At 46.0% G+C, this 18,342-nt stretch overlaps 1 protein-coding gene across 6 annotated transcripts in view; it reads right to left on the bottom strand.

The window, feature by feature from the left end:
• The window catches only part of TNIK (TRAF2 and NCK interacting kinase), a 159,485-nt gene that overhangs the window by 127,986 nt on the left and 13,157 nt on the right, over positions 1-18,342 (bottom strand). For all 6 annotated transcript variants that reach the window (XM_082054931.1, XM_082054935.1, XM_082054932.1 and 3 more), the window contains exon 2: positions 3,562-3,627. In XM_082054931.1, the coding sequence (XP_081911057.1) occupies positions 3,562-3,627 (66 nt within the window). The remainder of the gene's footprint in view (positions 1-3,561; positions 3,628-18,342) is intronic.

The following is an 18,342-nucleotide window of genomic DNA, read 5'->3' as shown; positions in this document are numbered from 1 at the left end:
TGTTTACAGTTTCGCTTTCAACCATCAGCTACCTGCTAAAAAACACTGAGGCAATGGCTCGGTTCTTCAAGTCCAACTCATTGTATCCCCGTTAGCCATTTCTTTAAACACATTAAATAAAAAAAAAATAAACACAAAAAAAGAAAACCAAGGACACAAAAATCCCCTAATGCAACAATGTCTGGCACAGGAGCTAGCAAGCTCTCAGTCTTTTATCAAAAAGAGTTTACAATCTGTAACACTAGATGCGGGATTATTAGAAAATAAAGAAAAGCTTACGATTCAATTAGAGAGATAAACCATCACCAGTACGGTCCCTCATTAAAATAAAAATCAAGCTATTCACAGACAATGTTAAGCGGCGAACAAGGAAAGTTATTTCTCTCTGCAGTTATCCAAATCGAAGAGCTTGTGGTTGGGGTTAGAGGGAAGCAAGCAGAGCAGGTCACTGCCGAGGGCTCCAGCAGTGTTCAGGTGTCCCTGGGGCATGGCCAGAGCTGGGAAGCACCACAGCGATGTCTTAACCTGCAGTCCTGAGCAAAGAAAGGCCTTTACATGAAAATACAGAGATCAATCCAAACAAGGTACCTTTGCCTCTGGAGCACAAGCCTCAAGAGAACAAAGCTTTGATTTGCAACAGCACTGTGTACCACCTGAAATGGATCTTCAAATCATGACCCAGAAAGCAGGATCAAGGCAACTTATGCAGCGAGCTTCACAGAATTATAGAATCATTTTGGTTGGAAGAGACCCTCAAGATCATCAAGTCCAACCATTAATCTAGTGCTGGCACTAAACCATGTTACTAAGAACATCATCTATGTGTCTTTTAAACATTTCCAGGGATGGTGACTCAACCACTTCCCTGGGCAGCCTGTTCCAATGCCTGACAACCTCTTCCGTAAAGAAATTTTTCACCCCAGAGCCCACGCTTCAGCAGAGGGGTGACCTCCCTTTGGAAGCTGTTAATGTGCACCAGACTTGTCCAGTATGCTTTCTTTCTTGTATGAGCAAGAAGGCATATGCTGTGGCAGCAGCTCCCAAACCTCTCCACCACGGCAGATCCTGAGGTTGACTCCATGAACCACAGCTCTCTGATGGCCCCTGTCACTATGCTGCTACCAGACATTCCTCTGGCTCCCCAGCCTGTCAGGCTGTGATATTCAGTCACCAAAGCAACATAACCATGCACTGTATCCCATGGGATCAATGGGAGGTTTGCACCTTGCACATGTCCCTCCAGGTCCTGGGCAGGTGAGCTGGTGACCACCAGGGCACCTGTAGTCTCCCCCACAAATACGGCAGTGTTAAAACTTGCTGGTAAGTTAGGTTTTCTGGGAGAGACATCAGGGCTGCAGTCCTGTTTCAGCAGCCTTGCAGCACACAGACGTAAGATGCTCTCCCCTGCCTGGAATATGCATCCCACTTCTGCCTCTTCCCAACTGCGATGGGTTTGGAATGGCGCTGGAATGAGAGTCTAATTACAGAGGCCACTGCTCCTAGGTATGGACCTCTTCTAAGGCTGTTTTGGAAGGAGCCAGAAGGTCTGTGAGTCATGAAAGTTGATCCATTTGTTTTGCTGCAAGAGATAAATACAGCGGTGGTATCTGGAGAAAATGAATCGCAGAGATCTTATTTCCACGCTAGGTTTTAGGGTGGGACACCATAAACAGTTATGTATGCTTTATATCAAAGTCTCCTTCTGTTTATAGAGTGGGTGCTACTCCAAGGCTTCAGTTTAAGTGAGCTCTGAAGTCAGTCTAAGTCTGAACTCATGCCTTAATACTTACTAATTTGGTTTAGACAGCAGCGTTCCCCCATCACCATCCTGTCTGGCACTTGCACCGCGTGAATCACACCGAGGACAACTCAATTACACCAGCAAGTTAAAAACAGTTAAGAGGTGGATTTTTTTTCCTGTACCATGGAGAAAAAGGGAACACAGAAGTGTTCACCTCCCAGAAAGCCTACACTCAGACATTTCTGAGCGGCTTTTTCTCTGCTTTGAGGTAACACACAGATGCACCAAAAGAATGAAACATAGCAAGAGGAAACCCAATCAGCAGTACCGGCACCAGCAGATTTCCCTTTTCTGCTCTCCACAAAAACGTGATGCTTTCAAAAGGCCGTTAAAGGCACATAGTTTCCACTGATTGTTAGAAATATGCACCAGTTAAAATTAGGTCATCCTCTACCATTATTTTGGCAGCTGAGAAGAAAAACAGTTCAGAAGGGAGCTCCCATGGTGGGGAGTGCATGGTGGAAAAACAACCAACACCAGAGGGGAAGGGTCCATGGGATATAACCTTGATAAGAACAGTTTTGGTGTGGTTTGTTTTTTATTATTTTTTTTCTTTGTTTTTGTCTCTTATTCCTTTTCAAAAATTCACACATTTGAAACTCCGGAAGTTCCAGTTCACCTTTGGTTCACTTTGGTCCCCACATCCTCGTACCGATGGGATTAGCCTACAGCGGTGGGAGGATGGGGAAACCAGAACAAATACTTCCTGACAGGTAGCTTTTTAAGCACCCTTGTTTTTTGGTTCATCAGGGGCAGCTCACTGCGTTTTACCACATGACAGAGGAGAGCTATGCCTTCCAAGCAACAGCACATGAATATATTATTTTCTACAGTCAAAACAGAATATAGGCATGGCAGGTAAAGAGGATCTGAGTGCACGTGCACACACACGAGTACATATATATGGAGAACTTATGCCCACACATACAGAAGTTTTTGGAGAATGGGGCCCAGGGAAGCTATTATCTCCCAGCAGACCTGAAATATTTGGCAAATTCCTCATGCAGTCATGTCGAGAAACATCTCCCCACCAATATATTAAGCACAGATAAACCCAGACTTTGAAATTATTCAATCACTGCCCAGCCCACAAGTATCACCCAGAAAAATCCCCATCAAGACAACAAATTCTGTAAATCCCCCGAGCTAAGAGGTGTTTGGAAAAGGTGATGTAATTCAGCAGAGGCTGGACATTTTAAACATTTCTGTAAAGAAGTTAATGGGTTTAAAATTCTGTTCTTCACAGCCTTCTCACTATCCTCATCTGGAGAGCTGCTTCCAGGTGTTTACAGAAATCTAAAGCAAGGTTACTGACCGCTGTGTTTTTTCTCCTGCAGCAGGTTTCTGCTCATGGACAGGACGTCAGCTTGCGAGCAGAGCACTAGACTGTAGCAAACTCATTTGGCAGCCTATTGCAGCCATAAACTCAGCTCTTAGAAGAGATCGAGATTTATCTATTAAAGTGCAGACTTTTCACTCCCTCCTCATCATATAATCAATAAAAAGCAACCAGGGGGAGAGGAGGAAAAAAAGAAAAGGCGATTTATTTTTTAGTGACAGTTTTAGAACTAATACGAATTGCTTATTATCAGAGTTCTGTGTGCTACACGGTACTTGCACACAGGACCAAAAAGCAAGAGTTCAGCAAAGCTTCTTGTCAGGCCTGAAACAGGCCAAACGTAGCCAAGATGATGTGCTGGGATTCTCTATGTTCAATACATAGCCAAGGCAAACAGGATCACTTCAGGTGAAGCCCTTACCTTATAGACCTGCCCATAGGTACCATTTCCAACAAGCTCCACCAGTTCAAAAATTCCTGCAGGATCCTAGGAGAAAAAGAAGGAAAAAAAATACGTTTAATAAGCAATACTTACAGATTTCTGCAAAAAACTCAACAAAAGCAGATCAACATTGCACTGACAAATGTTTTGAGTGGTTTAAGCTTTTCCACACTAAAAGTTAGGATGAGCAAAAGTGTGACATTGCTGGCAGCACAGCTTTACCTAGCACTGCCCACACCTCCAACACCTGGACAGGGAAATACTGGGCTGATGCCCATGACTGAGCGCTGATCCATTTGACTGTCATCTGCTTGAAATTCAAACACTCAGTGTATGTTTTAAATGCAATAGCAATTATTTGCTACTAAAACTTAGGTCTTCTTACACATCAGCTTTAGCATAAAACAAGCCAACTGTCACTTCTGGGTTCAAAAGAGGGTTTTCCAGGTCTGTTCCTGAGGTTAGCGGCACTGGTGTTACTTGGCTTCATTCGATGCATTTTGGCCACTGACATTCTGGTTTGTTAACCAAGATGAGCAAATCTAGGGCAGTGCCATGTGAGGACACAATGATTTGGAAAGTGTCACTGAAGAACCAAAACCCATTCCCAGACCCTCCTCTGCCCAGCGCCTGTCCAGCTGGGGACAACAGTCGCACACAAGCACACACACAAGCAGAAGCTGGAGCACACCCACCGGCACAGCTAAAAAACAGTACGAGCAGAGAGGTACGAGGGAGCGTGGGGAAAGAATAAACTAGCACTGCTATTTTCTCCTCTTGGTGGGTTTTCCCCTTCCAGACACTTTATTTATACTTTTACACTCCTCCTCCTTCTCCCATACTCATCACTCCAATTTAGGATACGAGATCCCCGTGGAAGCCAGTGGATGCAGATTTGTCCCAGCACCCTGGGGTCTGGACAACCCTGGGACCACCCAGGCCAGCCCACGGGTGACCCCAGCATCACCCATCCTCTTTGCTGGATTTGGAGTCATTTTAGGTATAAAACAACGTGGCATTCCAGTGAGCAGAGGGCTGACAGCTGTGACGCAAGAAGACGCAGATGGGTTGATGAATGGCTCTGACAGGGAAAGGAGGATCAGCCAGCAGCACTCCTTGGGGGATGGGAGAGGGACACCCACCACCGTGTTATGGACACAGAGGTTTCATTCATTACAAAGCCCCCATCAGTTCAAGATGACTTCTGTGTCCAAAAGTCAAACACTGGGTCTTTGTGAGCAGCTGAGAAGCAAGGTTCAACATATTAATAGCACCACAAGTCAATTAATCTAAATCCTGATGTGAATGAGGCACCTTTCCACCCAGGCCAGAACGTGCGCTGCTGCACACCTGCTGAGGCTCAGCACATCTCCGTGCCAGGGTCACAGCAACCCCCTGACCACCCCATACATTTAGAAATGCTGCGGAGAGAGTTGGGGTTGCTCACCCTGGAGAAGAGAAGGCTCCAGGGAGACCTTATTGCAGCTTTTCTGTATTTAAAAGGGGCTGATAAAGATGGGGACAGATTTTTTAGCAGGGCCTGTTACAACAGGACAAGGGGTGATGGTTTTAAACTAAAGGAGGGGAGATTCAGGCCAGACATGAGGAGGAAATTTTTTACACTGATGGTGGTGAAACAGTGGAACAGGTCACCCAGAGAGGTGGTGGATACCCCACCCCTGGAGACATCCCAGGCCAGGCTGGACAGGGCTATGAGCAACCTGATCTGGTTGAAGATGTCCCTGCTCATGGCAGGAGGGTTGGACCAGATGAGCTTTGATGGTCCCTTCCAAACAAAACTATTCTGCAATTCTATTGTTCTGTCTGTTTCTCCATTATACACACAGCTTCTCCAGGCTGTCACGGCAAGTCCTGGTGAGCCCAGGCTCACCTTTGGTGGTACCATCTGCAGCAAAGGGCAGGGAAGCTGCGCTGGAACAGGCTTGGAGACTACTGAGGATACATCTGCCCTGACACAAATATACCCCAACTCACTTCAGTCAGATGCTTGGGCACCACGAGTGAAGCTGCAGCACAACGGGTTTCTAGCATGCAGCATCTTGGCTTGGTGCAGACATCCCATTGTTTTACTGCCTTGGGACCAGGCAGGGAAATGGTAAAAACAGATGTGAAAGGGAACTGGGTACACCGGGTTTCCACAAACTGGGTGAGAAAGGAGCAGGGGAAACATGGCAGCAGCTGCTGTTTAATTTTTGAGTTTCTTTCCTAAGGATTGTTCTCTGCAGTGCTGAAACAACTCTGAAAGAGGCTTTTCTAGTGTTACAAATATATCTATTTTTGAATATTCACTAGGAGATTAAGGCAAAAGAAAGCTGTGCCTAGGGCAGATGATTGGGAGGTTTGGAGAAACATCCAGGGAAGCAGCTGGCCGTGTCTGATAAAGAGAACTGCTCTTTACAATATGTTTTCCAACCTCTTCCCACAAATCCTCAAACCAAAGAGTACCCCCTCCCGTCATTCCAGGTCGCTTCTCCCTCCTCTATCGTGTGCAAACATCAGCTGTAGTGTGGTTCCACCAGGTTTACCCAAATCCCACCAAGCCCCACACCTGCCTCCATAGCCACCACCCCACTTTGGCCAGAGCAGCTTTGTGCTGGCCAGGGGCAAATGGGAGGGCATTGGGAGGGCTTTCCCCCACCGCTACCACCATCCACAGCTCCCACCCACCGAGCAATTCCTCTGCTGCAGGTCTCCCCTCCATCCTGTTTCCTCTCTGCATTTTTCCAGAAGCATCGCCAAGGTAACCGGGCATCTCGCAGCACGGTTCCGAGTGATGCTTGTCCCCTGACTGCTGGCACAAGCCACCCCATCCCAGCACAGCCATGGCAACACGGCAGCAGCAAGCTCAGAGCAGGGGCTGATGCCCCTCCCGGTCACGCTGTCCTTCTCGGCCCATGCACAGGCTGTCGGAGGGACAACGCTCCTTCCCAACAGCCACCTTTTGTGCTCAGGAGTAATGCATTGTTAACTGCCTTTTCAGAAAATACTCAGCAGAAGCTGAGGCAGGGAGGGAGGGAAAAAAAAAAAATTTTTATATATATATATATCCCTCTTTCCACTCGTGGACTGGCTCCTACATGGGGATGAACATTGCATCTTAATGGTTGCTGGGGAATAGGCTGTCCCTGGTAACAGGGGCACATCCTGCATGTTGCAGAGCCCCAGCTGAGATGCTTCAGGATGGCACCAGAGAGCAGCGACAGCAGCTCAGGCAGGCTGGAGCAGGCAGCAAGGAATGAAAACACAGAGGGGAGGCACGCTGCACAGAAGCTTTTACGTTAGCCAGGGGAATAGAAATCCACCCTGCAGAGCCCGAATGGGGACCAATCCAGGCCAAGCAGGGAGTAATCTCAGACCAAATATAGGCCGTGCTGCAGAGCAGGGCTCAGAGCAGCGTGCTGGGCTGCACTTGGCTGGGGCTGGTCTCAAAGCTCATTACAGGCAGCTGCTGCCAGCCTGGCACCTACCACCTTCTGCCCACGTCCTCTCCTCCGTCAGAGAGGGGCATGCAGTCCACGAGGCTGTCACCCTCCTGCTACGGCAGCCTCCTCTGCCCATGCCCAGCATGCTTTCACAAACTGCATTTATTTAAATTTCTGTAAACTGAAGACATATGGGTTAAATAAAAAGCTCATAAATAAAAGGGAAAAAAAAAAAAAGAGGCAATCTGATAATTTAGGATAAGAAAATGCACTGTTTAAAATGAGGGGAAAAGAACCACTATTTCAGACAAACCCATGCATAATTTTCAGCTCTAATTTTTAGCTTCAGGCAGATAAAGATTTATAAGGCTGTAGTAGCACCAGGCCTATGCCTAGAGCCTTTGTACCAAAGTAGGGTCCCTCCCTCCTCCCCTGCCAGCCTGCCTGCATAAGGGAGTGGAGCAGACACACACGCAGGGGAAAGGGCAGAGCCAAAACTCGGGGTCAGTGGGGTTGTGCTAACATGTTAGCTCAGCTTAACCTCGTCCTTTGTCCAAAGGGGCCAGTAGCACCCATCACCCCGCACGCCAGCCCCAGGAGGGGTGGGCATGGCAGGGACAGCCCCACAAGCCCAGGTAGGGGCTGCAGAGATGCTGGCGGACATTTGCACATCACTCCACTTTTAGACCTGCAGTGCTGCACAGCTCAACCACTTCCTGGTAAGGAAAGACAAAGCTTATTTTTAGTTTAAAAAGGTAAGCTTTCTGGGGTGGCACAGGCTCAGCACTCCAGTCCCAGAAGAACCCAGATACAGCTTTCTCCATATGAAGGTGCCACCAGCCCCAGCATGGCCACTTGCCCACCACAGCACACAAAACCTCATTGAGGAGGACGAGTCAGTTGGAATTTGTGCCAGAAGATGTCTGAGCAAACTCAAGCATGGAGCTCTTCATAAAGCAATGAAACATTTCAACAAGAGGATCTTTCAGTTGCTCATGGGATGGGAAATGTTTTACATAGTGGCACCAATGGCAAGGGCTGCCCAGACCCTGGTGGTCCTCTGGCCAGGGACGGGCTGGCACCCAAGCTCCGCTGTGCCAGGATCTGATCCTGCTTCCACAGCTGCAGCCAGGACAGGCTCAAATTCAAGTGGGAAATTGTTATGCTCCTCACCTACCTCCCAGGAAAATCAGTGGTAGTAGTGACTCAGTGGCTAAAACCAGCCTGAGACACAGAAGGCGGCAAGAGCATCATCTTTTCCAGCAATGTCATGGAAAAAAAAAAAAAAAAAAGCCCACTTTATTTCAATAAACAGTATATTTAAAACTGCTGCATTATCAGAAAAGGGACTTCTGTATGTGGATGATAAAGCAGGATGTACCCAAATTTCAGCAACAAAACAGGCATCCCTTCTGAAGGACTTATCGGCGTGGAGCACACAGCAGTGGGCTCGCAGCAGGACCGCGCTCCTGGTTAAAACTGCTGCCTAACCCAGGCCCGCAGAACTAAAGCTGAAAGACATCCTCGCCTACACCATTACGTCTTAACGAATCCAAAGCACAAAAGAGCCAATGCTTCGCTTGAGGAGAATGTTTAGAGCGTAATATCTATAACCAGGGCTAAGTCAGCTAACGGTTGAGGGATGCAGGTGGGTACTGGTGTTGGCTGCAGTGATCACTGAGTTACTGGATCACCAGTTAGCTGTACAAACACAAGAACCATTTATGCACAGCCTGTATATCCAATTTGCTTGTTTTCCTTGAAGTAGCCTCATTTTTCTCCCTTCCAGCCCACACAAAAGGAATGTAACAGAAAGAGTTACATGAGTAGACAGTGGAGAGATGCTGGGGGGAACCGAGGGGCACACCAATTAAACCACGATTGCTGTGAATGCACGGGACGGGGAATGAGAGATGAGAGCCTCTATAATCATTGCGCACTTAGTCCCCCAACTCTGAGCAGCTAATGACAACTTCCAGCTAAAAATCATGGAGATAACCAGTCATTAAGCAAATGTTATAACCCTAGAGAAGGAAAACACACTGCGTAACTGGAGGCAGCACACTGTTATGGGTCAGCAAGAGAGGAGCATCCCCAGGCACTAGTTAGCTGAAGCAACTCCATGGCACTATGAGAATTTTTTTAATCTCCACTACGAATAAAGCCCATACAACTAACATTTCCAAACATCAGGATTTTATGAGCCTCTGCCGTAATAAAACAGCCTCAACGGGAGATCATATTAAACTGATCAGGCATTCTCAAGAACCCAGGCAGGCTTGCAAAGCCATTTACTCACAGCCCTCCACACCAGACCAGTGAGCTTCACCTGTGAGCAGGTGCCTGTGCTTATGCAATTCCCAGCAGTCAGAAGGAGACATTTTGGCACTGGGAAGCACCAAAGGGTCATTCTCACCACACAGTTGGCTCTTATAAATTAATGGCAATGCTATGGCATAGGGAAACCTTGCATGTACAGGAGAGCCATAATCCCACCCAGCACCACGTGGCTTGGCATGACAGCGGCAGGCAGCACTCTTGACACAAGTGGTTGTCCTGAGCTCAAGTCTTCTAACTCCACCAAGCTCCAACCAGGAGAGGAAGCTCATTAATTCAGTGTGTGAGAAAGGCTTTGTGAGGAACGTGAGACAGGAAAGCCCTTCAGCAATTCAATATGTAAAACTGTCATCAGGGTGATGTATTTCTGCTTATGCAAAACAACACTATGAGGAACACGTATAAGGATCAAGCCTTAAGTTCATATAATACATACTCATCCAAATTTTGTTTCCCAAGGCCAAATGCCTGAGCTGGGCCACGCTCTGTGAAGCCATCCCTGATGTTAACTAAGTCCAAAGCTCTGTAGAGAGCCATGCACACCTCCCAAGCATCAGGACCTGAGTAACCTCAAGCTCTAAGAAGTCAACTGCTATTCCTTCCAAAGACAGATCAACTCACCCATTTTGCCATACTTTTTATATTGGTTTCTACAATGAGAATTGAAGCACTTGTATGATTTGACAAAACGAGGTCGAGATCACCTTGGGCAAGCTACCCTGAATGGCATGTAGTTCAGAGAAAAATGGAGGGGTTTGAGGAGTACTTGAAGACACGGTTGCTTTTTAGTAATCAACTAGTTGTCTCCATCTCCAAGGCACTCCTAGTTAACAGTCCTGTGAGTAATAGGAAGATGGACCTCACAAGCCAGGAGAGGATCAAAAACTGAGCTGCAGGCAATAGCAAAGCAGGAAAGCCAGAGCCAAGGCAACAACAAAAAAAAAATATTGATCAAATTACTGGGAACTTCCAGAAAAAGAAGCTGGGGACCTTACCTTTTTGAGCTTTAAATGCTGACTTCCCATCACACAGACATAGCCCTAAGCCTGCCCATTAATTAAAGCAGCGCAAAAACACCTCAACAGGCTGCACAGGTTTGTTTTGGTTTTTTTTGGTTGTTTTTTTTTTTTTTTTTTTTTTGAGATATTTTGCTTTGGTATAAGCCAAGTGATGAGGCAGGACCATGCTGGACTATTGGATGCTATTCAGTCCTCATGGGGATTACTTAATCTCACATCTTCTTCTAGCTTTGGTACTTTTCCCCTCCTTCGCCCACCCATCCAGAGACTCACAAGACAAGCTACCATCAGTGCCATCTACCACTGCACCTCCTGCCTACTCAAGCAGTACAAGCTGCTCTACTTGGAAGAGTAATAAGGAACTCACCAAGGGTTTTGTTGTCATGTTGAAGAAGCAGTTTGTCCTCCCTCACCCCCACCCAGCTCTGTATCTTAAGCAAAGATGTTAGCCAAGAAACAACACTCCTATGCAGCAAAAGAAAAGCTGTTGTGAAGACTAAATTATTAACAGAAGAAAAATTTATTCACTTGACAGCTGAGAGAAATCTGTTTACAAATCTATTTGAACTATTCCTCTTCAGCATCTCACGAGCAGCCATTCCTCCAGCCCCTACTGAGACCCATTTCTGTGCTCTGCCCATCTCCTCCCCCTAAATCAGCTCTCCTGGGTGTTTAACACTTCTCTCCCTGGCTTCTCGCTGCAGTAAAGCTCCAGCCACCACATGTGCATCTCCTTTCAAAATGCTAAGACCTGCCAATAGTTGGCAACAGTAAAATTAAATAAGAACTAATAACCACATTGGGGTTTTCAGTCAATAAAGTTGGATTACTTCTTCAACTATTACCTGTTCAATTTAAGACGTGAGTGTGGATTTGTAGCCACTAGCCAGCAAAGCTATACCCAACACCACTACTGAAGGAAGGAAATAAATCCCCCATGCACATAGGCAGTCCAGTCCCACTTGGTCCTGCCAAGGCCAAGCCAATGAAGTTACAACATACTGACCTATTCCAGATTTCCTAGCACTTGCACACAGAAAATTAGAGTTCTTCTGACCTAGTTTCTCCTTCCTACTAAGTCAACAGAAGAAGCAGCCATTCCATACGCCTTCCACAAATTTGAAACATGGGAGACCCAAGCTGGTAAGGAACATGTACAGACCTGGAAACAGACCAAACCAAGACGATGTATTTGTATCACTGCAGACAGTGGGTTCCACAGCCCAAGATGCAGCAGTGATACCAGTAGAGGACAAAAATGACTACACTGATATATTTAAAGCTAACCTTCCCCCAAAAGGGCATGCTGCAAAAGGACTCCACAAGCTACACACACTAACCAAAACAAGAAGGGTCCAAGCCTCCTCTCCATTCCTTCAAAAGCCTGACCTAAACATTGCTAGTAACAAGGTGGTTCCATCCCCCTCTTATGTCACTCAAGCAAGAGTTTTGACTTGAAGCTAATGAAGATCAGCATCTGGCCTCCGTGAGTCTCACTACGGTAAGATGCTGACTGAGATATTCAATACTGCTTAAGGCAACACAATTCTACTTATTCTTCATTTGAAGTTGGACTCCTTCCAAATCAGACAACACCATATAATTTTTAAAGCTCTACAGCACAACCCACAGATTCCCAGGAAGGTCTCTATGAATTGTTTGCCATTGTATGATAAGCCCTCCTTCCAGTTCACAGAAGACTGCTCATCTAGAAGAGTTAGAAGTCAATCAGTCCAAAAGCGCTACTGCTAAGTGAACCCCAAGGTTTTCAACGCTGCGTTAGATGAATGCAGCCCCAGTACAATCAGCCACTTCAACATATGCCTAATTCAGGCACACAATTTCAACAGGACAATATATAAAAGGCTTGGCTCAGTGTCTCTAAAAAGCTACAGTGCCAATTATAAATCATATCTATAGTCCCCAGAAGATCTGAAGTCACTACTAGCATTGTACCACACTTCTTCAGACGCAGACATCAATTAGAGCACAGCATCTGGACACTATCCTCACTGGAAGTCACTTATCTGCAGGTTCAGAGCAGTACGATATTATTCCTAAATGTTTAGATCTCATCCCTCTGAGAAAGAGTTTCACCTCAGCCAGCAAATGTTTGCATCAAGCTGAAATTGCTACCTAGTAGTAAATGCTGTCAAAGGTTTATGGGCTCTCAGAGGAGCTGGTTTAATTACTTACCAAAGCAGCTGTTTCAGGAACTACAGCCTCTTAACACACCACTCCTAAAGGCACACTTTAAAAAGCAAAGTTGCTGCCAAGCTCATACCAAAAGCAGAGCCTTCTCTTGCATGTGGGCAAACATTCAGCCTCCAGCAGCAGGTCACATTTGTGGTTTGGTCTGTGGATGTGACAGCTCAGAAGCCAGTTTGCACCTTTCCAAGTCACTGCATACCAGCCATGCCAGTTTCTGCAGCCCTCACCGGAGACTGACAAGGTTGGCCATCTGGGATTGCCTTTGTCAAGTAAAGGCAGCCTCGCTCTTTCCTTGTAGGGAGAGTTCTGGCCTTAAAATGGAAGAAAATCTCACTTCCAGATGCATTTAGGAGCAAAAAAAGCAAAGCAATCTTAAAACCCTTTGCTTTTTAAAACTAAAATGGTTTTGCACCTCTGTGTCTGGTTTTAAGTTATAGTTGAGGACGTGGGATGAGCTGACCAGGGAAAAGTTGACAAGGGTGTCACTGTGGCACCAACAACTTATGGACACAGTCCTCAACAACAGGGATCTGTGCAACAACCAACATACACTCTGGGCATGTATGCACACACACCGAGGAGCCTCAGAGAAACTTAAAGCCAAGGGAGAGATGAGAAGGCATCTAGAGCAGAGCTGTGACCATCCATATTCACCCAGGAGCAGCTGATCAAAGAATGTCCTGAGTTCAAAGGGACCCACAAGGATCATCAAATCCAACTCCTGTCACTGCATAGGACAACCCCAAAACTCACACCATGTGTCTGATTAGCATTACAGCCAAAAATACCACACCTGGGAGGGCTTGGTCTTGTGGAGCTGCTGGGAACCCTTCAAGCCATTTGAACAGGGCAGGAGCAGGAGTTACACATTGGTCTTAAGAGAGACAATGTGGGTAGAGAGCCTGGCCCATCAGAAATCACTACATCCCAGTTTAAAGTGATTGCCATTACTTTGTAATATGTTGTTGAAAACAAGACAGAGTCCCCATATATGTGTCTGGAGAAATACCACCTCCCTACTGGATTCAGTCAAGTTTCTCACATCAGTCCAGTTTTCACAGCTCATCTGGAGATGGAGTATATCTGCTGGTTTAGTCATTTTCAAAGAGTTTACCCACAGCCTGTCACTTTTCATCAGCTCCTTATGGTTAGTTCTGCAAGGGCTGGTTAGCAGGAGAGGACCAGAAAACCCTCCAGTAGCAAGTTTCAAGAAAGGAAAATATGGGGAGCAAGTTACATTTAATTATTAAGCAATCAACTAATTGAAGAACTCTGCAAGATGCAGCCAATAAACTTTAAAAAAAAACCCCACAACTATACTGAAAAAGCTTCCAAACCCATGCATTATAAACACATTTTACAGATATCTTTCTTGACAAAGCAGGAAAATTATTTAAAAGAATATCAAATACATGTTAATTTGTGTGTTTCGCAACTGGAAAGACCTTCTCACCCAAGAGTTAAGAAGTTGCTGTGAAGGGGGACGGAAGGCTTCTCACCTTTTTCCTACATTTCACAGGCTGCCTCCAGTAATACCAGATTCAGAAGGGAGTTGGGAGGTTTGGTCTTGACAAGTGCTCACTTAAACCTGGGGATAAACAAGGTCCCACAGCAAAAAGCTCCTGCCTGATGCATGCAAAAGGGAAAAAAATGATAAAAGCCAGCCTGAAAGTCAGGGACAATTCATAGCTGCTGAAATGACCTGCAAGAATTTTTTTGCCAGGTTTTGAAATATTTCCCATAGCAAGACTTCTGTATTTCTTGGTGGCTTCTGACATTGTGAAACAGTCTCAAATTCAGGGAGATGCCTTTTATTTCAAACCCCAATGACCTAAACTTGGGGGTGGGAGAGGCAAGGATTATTTAGTTTAGGTCACTTGACACATCCATTACAACAGTATTGCAGCTACAGCAAAGCAGAAAGATCTTTCTCACACAGGCATCCTGGGAAGATGCACTGGTTTTGCTTTGCAAGTCACCGTAAATCCAACCACCACCTTTTGCTTTATGCAACCAGTTGAGCTCCCTCTCAAACAACAGCCCCGTGACACCTCCCCACCTGGGTCACTCTCTGCCACCTCTGGTCCCTGGATCCAGCCAGGACATTATCTGGCCTCTGCCCAGCAAAATGCTCTTTGCTAGAGCTCCAGGGCTTTTTTTACCAGCTCACACAAGCAAGCTGGAAACATGAACACAACACGCACACAGCAGCAAAGCAAGCCCTGTAAGACCACAGGCAGCAGCCTGCTGAAGACCAGTACAAAATGGGAAAACAAAGCAGGTAACAGAGAAATCCCACCTGGCAGCAGACCAAGCCCTCCTACAGGCAAAGTGTTTGAGGAGCCCAGTATCCACCAGCCACCCATCTGACTCATGCCCAGGGTCCTTCCCCATGCTCAGGTATGGGGTCAGCTCTCCAGGTTCACCTTCTCCAACCCAAGAGAAACAACTGCACATTCTCAAGCAGGATTTGGCCCACAGGCATAAGTGGTGAGATTAATCATGTGGGTGTAGAGATGTGAAAAGGGGTTGGGAAACATTCGTAACTGCTTCTAAATTAATTGCCATTATTGTTATTTGATTTGCTAAACCCTCCAGGGCTAGAGTTTATTTTAGAAAACTATGAACACATCAGATTAATCAACTTAAAATAAATGGGCTAGATTTATTTATTTCTGCTGTATCTGCTCTTTAAGCTTGGCAAGTCACTGCATTCTTTCCATCCTATGAAAGAAAAAAAAAGAGGGGGTTTGTTTTATTATTATTTTAAAGGAACCTCTACAAAGCTTTGTGAGTTTAAATCATGGCAAAGGTACGTTGTGAAAGAGGACAAGTGCAAGGCTGGAGCTGGTTTCCACACACACAAACACCAGCTCCGTGCTGGGAGCCCACCCAGAGAGTCTCAACATAGAGTCCAAGCAAATCAGATTCATTCCACAATATTCTAGACAATCAGAGAGCTGAAAGATACCCTACCCCACAGCAAAGCCCAATGAGCAAACACAACAGGGGCCACCACAGTGCGAGACACCCAGTCCCAGTCACACTTCCCGCAGAAAAGTCCTGCCAATGAGGGGGAAGTTTAATCTGCTCTAGCCAGATTTCACTGTTCCTGGATCCTCTGGAAGATGGGTCAGAATCCTTTCCCCCTCCTAATCCCCTGCCCTCAGCTTTAGCAACACAGCGATGCCTCTGCCAGCAAAAAGAAAAGCTCTCACACACATTATGCTGAAGAAAATTAATCTTGTGTTCCACAGAATATTAAGTGGATTACATCTACAGCCTCCAAGGAGAAAAATGTTGATTTGCGTGTATCTTGTGCTATTATTCACCTCTATTAGTTTTTCTACCAGCATAACGTTAGTCATGATAATTTCCCATTATTCAGTGCAAAGCTCAACTGGCTCTGACCAAGCAACAAGAGCAAGAGTGGGACCTCTCAGTGGCCACCAGGAAGGGATAAAGATCAAACCACTGTGGCTCTGCTGCTGCACAGGACAATGTTCAAGGTGAAGAACAAAACCAGCTTCATGGTAGGATCACCCTTGAACATCAGTGAGCCCTTGTAAAGACAAGAGAATACCACAGAACCTTTAAAAGAATATTGCTAACATCACTTGAAAGGTGCCATTAAACAAATGGCCAGAGATGCCATACAGCAAATACGGAGAGATGGACATTTCTGACACCTGGGGAATCACAGGTAAACAAAAAACAAAACCAAACCCAAACAAACAAAAACCTCACACAACACCTGAGGTGCCAGATCTCACACCCAGAAGGAAGCCCCGACCCCCAGCCAAGGAGGGACAACACCTCCAGAAGGTGATGCCCACCATGCTTGTGAGAACCAGCTCCCCACCCACACCCCAGCCACCACCAGCACCTTCCTCAGCACCCTCACCAGCACAGGAATCCCAGCTCCCTCTTCCCTGCTTTCCGGGCAACCATTCAAACCATCGCGAAGTGCCACCAGCTGACTTACTAGAGTTTTACACTTTCTTTGCAGAGGTGTTAATGACTCTAAAAAAGCACCAGGCTTAGATAAGCAGCTTTAATATCATTTAAATGCATACCATTAGGAGAAACTGAGAGAGCTTGCAAGGGCCAGACTCTCGGAGGGCGGCACATCCATTGAAGCTGCTGCTCGTGTGAGAGGAGTGTAAATTACTCAGCACGGAGTAAGGAAGATCAAAGCCACTCCAAAAGGATGCAACACACTGACAGTGATATAAACTCAGCCCAAGCTTTCCTGAATATTTCACAAGCAGGCTGATGAGTTTAAAAGGCCAAAAGGAGCATTTTGATGACGCTGCACAAAGTAAGGAAGGGAAAGAAATCTGAGGACATGTGCTTCTTTCTAGACATGATACATGACCAAGAACTCAGCTCCAGCTTGATGCATGGAGAGATTCATACTTTCCATTTACATCTCACTGGTCTGGGCAAGCAGCTGTAATTCCCAGGCTCAAGTCCCGTTTTTATAGTTCCTAGAATAATTTCAATCCTACAAAATAAACGTCAGAGCTGATAAGAAAAGCGTTATCGGATGAAGTAACTTACAGCTTCCCACATGGGCAAGACAAAGAGCTAATGGCTACAGAGACAGATAAGGGTGCTCATAACCGGAAATCAAATCCATGTAAGCGTTTCAGCAACACCACGCTGTCTCAGAAAGTACAATAAATAGCACAACAAACTCTGCCAGACCACCCTAAATCCTCAGAGGCAGAACTGCCTCATCTCACCTACATGCCCATCGCCATCTCTGCTGGTCAGAGGGGAGGGCAGCTGCTGCAGCTTTATCATAAGCAGAGCTACCTCACAGCTCCAGGCTACAGCCAGGAAGACAAATTACCGCAAGACCAAGATGCCCTTGTAATCCTTTTCCTTTCTGAAGACCTGATGTATTGGAAAGGAATATTTGATCACGCTGGGAAATCAGTTCAGCCAGTGTTTCCCCAGACTGCAAGTGCTCTGAAGCCAGGACAGAGTTTTTGGCTGGGGTGACACCGAGTACTGTGCTACTGGAATTCACACTGTAAGAAAATTCAGAGCTCTGCAACTGGATCCATCAAGAACATCAACACTCAGACATAAAGTTAACCCTGTTAACTTTGGCATCTATCCCAGGGGCCAAACAAACTTCAGCACTGTGATCCAGACTGTTCAGAAATATTGAAACTCACAGCAGGCTGCCAGCAGCACCATCATACCTTGAGTTTCCCACATCACTGGCTTCTGAAACAGAGATGCAGGATGTGATCCTCACCACTGAGCCCTTCCAAGAACTCTAACCTGTTGGGTATTATCTCCCCATCTGATTTCCCTCCTGAAAAATCGACACCTGCAAGTTATTTCCCTTCCCTCAATGTCCCAAACCTCTCTGTGCTGGCAAGTATACAAGAAAACCATTTATTCAAAGGAATTTGCACATCAAGTCTTGCAGGCACCAAAATCACACATTATCTAATCTTAGGAGAGCATAGCTTAATGACTACAACAAGGGATGAGAGGCCAGAGGGTTTGACTTCTACTCCCAACTCTGCCAGTGCTACATCACCTGTAAGTAAACCTAGAGAAGATGCTTGACCTCTCCTCGCCCTGATTTCTCTTGCTACAAGACTATCCCAGCATTCCTTTCCTTACAGGGGAACTTATCTATAAACTCCTCATTAGCATCTGAAAAGAGTTACTCATCTCTGGATGTGTATGTAAAGCAAAGTAGGAAAGAGTGGAGAAGCAGCACT

Source organism: Streptopelia decaocto (assembly GCF_964273445.1).
Source record: "Streptopelia decaocto genome assembly, chromosome: 6".
Classification (NCBI taxonomy): Eukaryota; Metazoa; Chordata; class Aves; order Columbiformes; family Columbidae; genus Streptopelia; species Streptopelia decaocto.
Note: the sequence above shows the minus strand (reverse complement) of the source record. Positions and strands in the feature narration are given on the sequence as shown.